Raw genomic sequence first — 8,129 nt, forward strand, 5'->3', positions numbered from 1 at the left:
AAAGGTACGTACCTGCGGCGCGCCTGGTCCACCACAGTGCTGGTACCTTTCTACCTAAATACCGGCCACCCACTCGCGCCTCTCCCTGGCTCTCTACTCTCCAGACTCCGCTGAGCTGCTCCGCCCGTCAAAACACCTCCAACGCCCTCAAGCTACCATTTCCTTGACATAAACATCGCTCCCTCGCCCTACTCACCAGTGCCATTTACTTCTAGCCCGCCCATCACTTCTCTCTCTCTTTTTGATACTCTTTGCTGCATTCGCATTTGCATCTTTCTTTGGGCTGAGGCACCTTTTACCTGCTCAAGCATAACCTTTGGACCCATATCTCGACGCCAACATTCCAATCGCGCTGTTGTGACCGTACCTCATCTAACCTCAATCCAAAAGGTGCGTTGGCAACCAGCTCTGGGCTAGCTTGCATCGCTCCAATGTCTCGGGAGCTTCCTACTTTTATTCCCTTTTCTCCGTGTCCTGCTTCTATCTCTCTCCTTCACCATCTCGACGCGTATCAGGGACGGCACTAACGGTTTCAATCCAGCAGAATAGCATCTAGTTACGTGCTACGCGCAGATACTAGATTATCATGCCTGTTGTGAGTTCGGTCCTTCTCTTTTTTTTTTATCATGACACGTGCTGACTCGTCCCAGGCGGCTAGAACAACCCGTCGGGCGGCGGTCGCCAATGAGAACGACGAAAACAGCAACACGCGTATGACGACCAGGGCCGCCAAGGCTGTTCTCGGTGACGATGGCCGAGTCACCAAGGGTGCTCTCCAGACCAAGCGCACCGCCAGCGTTGCGGCCAGCACTCGCGGCGCGCTCAACGATGTGAGCAACCGTGCAAGGACCGAAACGGTTGCCAGCAAGAAGCCTACTGGCAAGGGGGCCTTTGTTTCCAAGGCGAACCCTACCTCGCAGAAGCCACCGGCGCGTGCTGCTTCCAAGCCGGCCCCAAAAGAGCAGCCCAATCGCGTTGAGAAGCGATCTTCCGTCAATGGGACCGCTCAAAAGCGAAAGAGGTCTGAGCAGGAAAAGGAGAACCTCTTGCATATTGCCAAGGAGCCTGTTGCTGAAACAAAACCCGACATGAAGACCGAGAGCAAGACCGAGAGCAGGCCCATCTTCGACGAGATCGACGATGAGGACCGTGACGATCCTCTCATGGTTGCCGAGTATGCTACTGAGATTTTTGAGTATCTGCGCGACTTGGAGTGCAAGTCTATTCCCAATCCTCAATACATGCAGCATCAGGATGAGCTCGAGTGGAGCACGCGTGGTATCCTTGTCGACTGGCTCATTGAAGTCCACACGCGTTTCCATCTCCTTCCCGAGACATTGTTTCTCGCCGTCAACATTGTCGACCGCTTTCTCTCGAAAAAGGTCATTCAGCTCGACAACTTCCAATTGGTCGGCATCACTGCCATGTTCATTGCCTCCAAGTATGAAGAGGTCCTTTCTCCCTACATTGGCAACTTCAAACGCATCACAAACGACGGATTTACGGAGGAGGAAATTCTGAGTGCCGAGCGCTTTGTCCTCAGCACCCTCGACTACGACCTCAGCTATCCCAACCCCATGAACTTTCTCCGTCGCGTGTCCAAGGCAGACAACTATGACATTCAGTCTCGCACAATTGGCAAGTATCTTACCGAGATTAGCCTTCTGGATCACCGCTTCATGGCATTCCGCCCCAGCCACGTCGCTGCCGCTGCCATGTACCTGTCCCGCTTGATGCTTGACCGTGGTAAGTGGGACGATACGCTCGCACATTACGCCGGCTACACTGAGGAAGAACTGGAGCCAGTTGTGCAGCTCATGGTCGACTACCTCGCCCGCCAAGTCGTACATGAAGCATTTTTCAAGAAATACGCAAACAAGAAGTTTCTCAAGGCCTCGATCATCTCTCGCTCATGGGCCAAGAAGAACGCTCCTGTCTTTGGCATCACCGACACAAGCTTGTCTATATATCAAATCGACGAATAAAGACTGCTATAATTTCGATACCTCTCTGGATAGCATTTGCGATTGGATTGCGTTTACATGGCAATAATAATAGCATGGCCGCTCACGCTCTGGAGCGCCGGCCCTACATGAAGGCAGCACCCTGCCTGGATTAACGAGCAGTCTTGTGGCCGAATGATTCGGCATTTCCTCGCCAGCAATACCTTTTTGTTGTTTACACTTTTTTTTTTGCGGCACAAATTCATGCCATTATTTCATACAAGGCGCTTGGAGTCATTGGCAAAGGGCTAACGGATATTTATTTTGGAGTTGTTGATATTTGGTTGAGCCGGACTGTCTGCCGAATTCGTGGTGCAAGCCAGAATCGCGACAGAAATAGTGTACATATTCCGCAATCGGGCTACGGTGGTCTCGTTTTCGGGAGTAATGAAATGCATTGACATGAAGCTGTTGATAGATATTTGACCGTTGCCACTACTTGATTTGTTTGTTGTTGCTTTGTTGTTGTGACGCCTCGGCCCGAGTCTCCACCTGCCGGTCACTACCTATGGTGGCCTACTCAGCCAGCCCGCGTAACAGCAAAAAATGCAGCTTTGAAATCGGTGAGGGAGCTGAACCTGTGTTTCCCCGTGGGCCGGCTTACTTGCTCAGCAGGGAGTGATCGGCGGGCTGGGCCCGTTTGTTTACGTGCATCCGCATACGGCGACCAGGCGATGCATCAGCTGCAGAGTTTATTTTCTTCACTCACTAAGCCTTGGCCGAGGAAAGAGAAGAAGGAATTGACGGTGAAAGATTGCACTGACCTGTTAAAATGCGAGACTTTCTGGCTGCGACATTTGTCGTTGACTTGATATGACAGCAATAGGGTAGGCGCCTTGGCGCACCTCACAACGGCGAAACACAGAGGTGAATGGCCATTTGTACAGCCACTGCACATGACAGAATATTTACATTCAATGAAATGCTTGACACACCTTTCTTCGGTACGGAACTGTGGTATGGAGTAGAAATTAGAGACTTAGACGGCTGGACGTTGTGGCGGGCCTGCATCACCACGTTTCTCGCCCAACATCAGCATGCACCAAACACTTCTTCCCGAACACAAAAAACGAGGAGAGAGACGAGAGTACAAAAAAAAAAAAAAAAAAACCATCCTGGGTAAGTGTCAATCAACTACCTTTATTCAAGATACAGTATATAGTTTACTAAGCTAAAGGTAGAACATACATCATGGCTTGTAAGTCAAGCACCTTTATATGCCGAAGCTGACTACGTACGCGCCCAGTGTTGGAAAAATTTCTGCGCGAGTAAAATGACATATGTGATAGAGTTAAACCACCATCATTCATTATCTCTGCACTTTCATCATTGTATACCTTAGCCACTCAAAACTTTCTGTACGCCGCCGACGATGTCATGCTGGTTTGGCGCGCGTTATGTGGGGCACTACTGTTATAACCATAGCTCAACGTCGCACTCTGGACGTCTTTTCTATCATCATCAACGGGTAAACAGCGATTGAGCATTGCGCTTTGGGCAGATATACCCGATAAAACACCGCCAAACTTGACGCCATGGCGCCAGTCCTGCGACATAGGCAGAGCCTCTCCAAGGATCGTTTTCCTGCATATTTTGGCAGCCTGCGCAGCCAGCCCTACTCGGACCCCAACACATCACGAGCGCCTGGCGCCAACAAGTAAGCTCACGCGGTTTCGGTCCCCGCCCCCCCAAATCGATCGATTGCATGCTAACACTGTATAGTAATCTAAGATGCATCGCGTGGAATCCGCTAGGGACGCTGGTAGCTACAGGATCAAGCAGCAAGACGCTGCGAGTTTGTGAGTTTTGCTTTCATGTGAGGGTGAAAGTGAGAGACGGAATGAAATATTGACCAAGGTACGAATGAAAAAGGGAACCCTGAAAAGGCGCACGTCAAGTTTTCAACGGAGCTCAAAGGTCACGCCGCGCCTATTGAAAAGGTTGCCTTCAACCCGACCAAGGATGCGGAGCTGTGCAGCGTCAGCAGCGACGGCGTCGTCAAGTTCTGGGATGTGCGCACCAAGGCCTGCTTCAACGAGGTGTCTGGGCTCGGAGATGCCTTTACGCTGGCGTGGGCACCAGACGGACAGACGCTCATTGTCGGAAACAAGGTGAGAAGAGGGCCCTCCTTGCGCCGACTCCCGTGTCTGCACGTATATGTGTACTCGTTGTTGCTAATCTGCCATAGGCCGACATCATACACGTGCTCTCGCCAACGTCCACGACACCCATCTCGTCGCACCAGCAGCCGGTCGAGACGAACCAGGTTGCGTTTTGCTGGAGCGGGACCAAAGTCTTTGTCACGACAGGCGACGGGCGCACGCGCATCCTTGCGTACCCGTCCTTTACGCCGGTCCTGGAGCACGTGGTCGAGAGCGACGGGGGCGACGGGGGCGACGGGGGCGACGGGGAACAGGAACAGGACCAGGGACGGACGAAGCGCGAGTTTGCGCTGAGCGGGCACACGTCGTCGTGCCTGACGGTGGAGATGCAGCCCTCGGCGCGGTACCTGGCGACGGGCGGCTCAGATTCCGTCATTGCGTTGTGGGACACGACGGATTGGCTGTGTACGCGCACGCTGACGAGGATGACTGGACCTGTGAGGAGTTTGAGTATGGCGCCCGCCCCTTTCTTCCTGGCAACGTGTCAAAACGATTCGAACAACTGACTGCTTCTATAGGTTTCACATTTGATGGCAGTTACATTGTGGGGGGCAGTGATGAGGGTACGTTTTTCATATTTTTTTTTTTTTTATATATCTTGCTCTCTTTTGCCTTGCCGGGACTTGGGCACTCTTTACTTGGCTGTGCTAACGGTGGACTAGGCAATGGTTTGGACGTATGTCATGTTGAGACGGGCGAGCTAGTGCATAAATTCAAAACAGCAGGTTCCTGCCCGGTGGTAGCATGGGCTCCGACTCGGTATTGCTTGGCATATACGGATCTAGGAGTGCTGCGTATTGTAGGCGTGGATGTGGATAAGAAGTAGATCAAGTCTCTCAAAGTATAAAATGATATATATGAAGATATTTTGAAAGCGAAACTGAAAAGAAAAATATAAGAATAGCAAATGACTTTGTTTAGTGCGTGATTTCAGATTCAGAAGAAGACAATGTGTTCAAAGACTAACCAACCAACAAACCGCGAGTGAATTTTTCAAGCTCGTACTATGATACATTTCGTCGCTTAGACTCCGTTGCTCTATTTCGTCAGATTCTCAAGACAGGTTTAACAAAAAAAGTAATTAGTCAGTGTGAAACTTGTAAGGATCGTCAATGTCAATCAGGCCTTGTTCAAACAGCTCCCTCGCCACTGGGTACACGGCGCGCGCCATGTTGCTGCGACGCTCAAGAATGTAGCGGGGCGTAATGCGATCGAAGCCTGGAATCTGAAAATCGTCCTGGTTGTGGTGGAAGGCGTGCAACATGTAAGTCCTTGACCAGTCCTGTGCCCACTCCGGCCGCCTCTGGGGCGCCGACCACCGGGTCATGGGCTCCTCGTCGTCGTACTCGGGCAGGTGGCCGTCGGGCGACAGCATGTCGAGGCTTGACATATCGTCGTCATGCACCTCGAGCAGACGAACAGTGTCGTCGCTCTTCCAGCTGCCAGGCGCGAAGGCGTTGCGCTCCATGATGAGCACCTCAGAGGCTTCGGCGACAAGGCGCTCGCAGACGACGGTTAGCACGCCGTTACTATGCGCCGTCCACTCGCCGGTAAAGGCCTCGTTCATGCCCTCGCTCCACAGCTCAATCATACGGCTGTGCGGCTTACTCATGAAGACTCCCGAGTTGATCTCGGCGCCCTGCTGGCGGCCGGTGACGGCGTGGAAGCCACTCTCGCGGAGCACGCGCACATCGCGCAGCGGATGCACGTCAAAGTCAAGGTAGACGCCGCCGTGCTCGCGTATAGCTTGCACTCGCACAAAGTCTGACTTGTGCTCTATGAGGCGGATCTCCTTACCACTCTGCGCGTGCGTCGGCACCGTAGCGGCGGCGATGCGTAGGTTTGGCACCTGGAACAGAAGCTGCGTCCACTTGCCGGCGGCGCCACTCCGCGCGCGCTCGAGGGCCTCGGTGGGTGCGTTGGTGTGTAGGTAGATGGCGTCAGGCCGCCAGTAGTGAGAGGTGGCGTAGATGGAGAGTACCTCGGAAAAGGCAAAGGAAAAGTCGCCTGAGACGTTGGCGAGGATGTAGACATAGTGGGCTGTGTTGGGGATGTACTCGGGCGTCGTGTCGACAACGAGCTCCTGCTCGGAAATGGTCTCGTGGTCGTCAACGGTCTTGGACGACGTGATGCGCGAGTAGGGCACGAAGTCGTGACCAAGGCCGAGAAAGAGCGATAGAAACAGCAAGGTGCCTAGACACGACAGCACCAGAACGGTGCTATTTAGCTGTATCGAGGATCTCATGGCGAGGAGGAATATGTTAGTTGTTTGAGTGCGAGCGTGGGCGTGATCCAGTCGAGTCAAGTATAGGCCATCACGAGATTCGCAAGCTGAGCATATAATTGTAGTGAAATGAAGAGAAGTTATTCGTTTAGTAGAGTAAGGAAGGAGTCAACGAAAATCATGAAGAGAAGGTCGAGGACAAAGGAAGGGCAAATGAACAGTCAACGACAGACGAGAAAGCAGACCAAAGTTCGAAAGGAATGGAACGTAAACCTTTCCCGCAAGTCATGTTGAAATTGATCAGCTAATGGAAAACAGGGGGGAATGTTGACGCCTTATGGGACTTCTGCGTGGAAACAGAACGCATAGTTCTCAGCAAGTCATCTCTGTTAGACTTGATCAACTAATGGGACAAGGGGTCAATGTCGACGCTTATCGGGCTGTCTGTTCTCGGACGACTATTTCATTTTCCCATAATTCTCCATTTCGTGTAGTCAGTGTGGCGCCAAGAGAAGAAAAAAAAAATCGACGTAGCATTTTCAGTTTGATTCGGCCAGAAGCAGCCAACGGGCGTTGTCTGTGCATGTCCCTTGCGCTCAGCCTCATACCGAACAGTGTGCGCTCCTTGCCGACAGAAACCAAAACTAGGTTTATTATGTCACCGAGGTGGATGAAGCCACCATTCGGGTTGTCGTAATAAAGGGATCCCACGCAGAGCCTGATGCGTGACCCTCGTGGCGATGGTGCTGGTCCGCATGTCGTCAAAAGAATGGGCGGATGCGCCACCATAACAGGGAGCTTGGCGATTAACCCCATTCGTCCAAGTCGCAAGGATTCGCGTAATGTTGCTGGACTAGAAGCAGTGCATAGACGCTTTCTTAACAAAAAGTGCCTCTACTCCGTAAAATATTGATCAGCATTATATGCGAATATGGTGGTGATTTTGCTCTGAAATACCTTGGACTTACCACATTGTAGGGATAAGCGGGTGGTTCCGGGGCTCCCTTATTATGATGACACGAATGTGGCTTGCCAGCCGAGGCTGCACTTGGCATAGTCTATCTAGTAAGGCAAGGAGTCTAAACTAGTTAGAAGAGAAGAACGGAGAGCAAACTTTCTTTTATTGGCAAAAGAGACCCTTGTGGCGCATCGCGAATGAGCGGCTGAACCGGAGACACGCTGCGCTTTGGGCTGTCACGCCGGCAGGCAGCAGGCCAGGCCTGTCATCGAGCAAAAAGGGAAGGGGACTAGCGGTTATTTCAACAGCTGACATACCTCTGTATGATCACAAAGATTTAAACCATGACTCGCCCGACGTACCTAGATGTGATGAAAACGTTGCGTCTAAATCCACGCCAGTAATGTACCAATAGTCTCTTAAAACGGCAAGGGTAGGACATCTCTGTCCGGAAAAAGCTAAGCAACTACTAATAATTGAGGAGCTGAGCCCAGTTTCGCTAAGATGTCAAAGACTCGTAATCGTACAAGTAAAATCATGATCCATAGCCCAGCGTTGAGCAATTTGGGATGATGCCGGCTTTTTCTTCCTTAGCTTGGTGAACTCAGAGAGACGCCATCAAGATGGACGTTCCTGAAGATCCGGTGCTGCCCACGTGGACAAGTATAGATCAAACACTTGCCTATTGACAAAACAATTTGCGAGTTAACAGTCACATTTATGAGATTCAGAAACCGAGCTCCTCCACTTACCATTAAAGATATAAGCAAAATAGCCCAATA

At 51.6% G+C, this 8,129-nt stretch overlaps 3 protein-coding genes across 3 annotated transcripts; 2 read left to right on the top strand and 1 right to left on the bottom strand.

Annotated features, from left to right (window-relative positions):
- Positions 1–586: 586 nt before the first annotated feature.
- Positions 587–1,985, top strand: BBA_08067 (cyclin domain-containing protein; the record flags this gene model as incomplete). Its single annotated transcript, XM_008603164.1, has 2 exons — positions 587–595; positions 651–1,985. 2 exons carry the CDS (start codon positions 587–589, stop codon positions 1,983–1,985), a joined length of 1,344 nt encoding a protein of 447 aa, XP_008601386.1.
- Positions 1,986–3,538: 1,553 nt separating this feature from the next.
- On the top strand, positions 3,539–4,991 carry BBA_08068 (WD domain-containing protein; the record flags this gene model as incomplete). The annotated part of the gene is made up of 6 exons (XM_008603165.1): positions 3,539–3,660; positions 3,726–3,802; positions 3,876–4,114; positions 4,192–4,570; positions 4,684–4,728; positions 4,828–4,991. The coding sequence occupies 6 exons, from the start codon at positions 3,539–3,541 to the stop codon at positions 4,989–4,991; spliced, it is 1,026 nt and encodes a 341-aa protein (XP_008601387.1).
- A 255-nt stretch (positions 4,992–5,246) lies between these two features.
- Positions 5,247–6,410, bottom strand: BBA_08069 (glycosyl transferase; the record flags this gene model as incomplete). The annotated part of the gene is made up of 1 exon (XM_008603166.1): positions 5,247–6,410. The coding sequence occupies one exon, from the start codon at positions 6,408–6,410 to the stop codon at positions 5,247–5,249; it is 1,164 nt and encodes a 387-aa protein (XP_008601388.1).
- Positions 6,411–8,129: the final 1,719 nt, after the last annotated feature.

Source organism: Beauveria bassiana (assembly GCF_000280675.1).
Source record: "Beauveria bassiana ARSEF 2860 unplaced genomic scaffold BBA_S00030, whole genome shotgun sequence".
NCBI classification, from domain to species: domain Eukaryota; kingdom Fungi; phylum Ascomycota; class Sordariomycetes; order Hypocreales; family Cordycipitaceae; genus Beauveria; species Beauveria bassiana.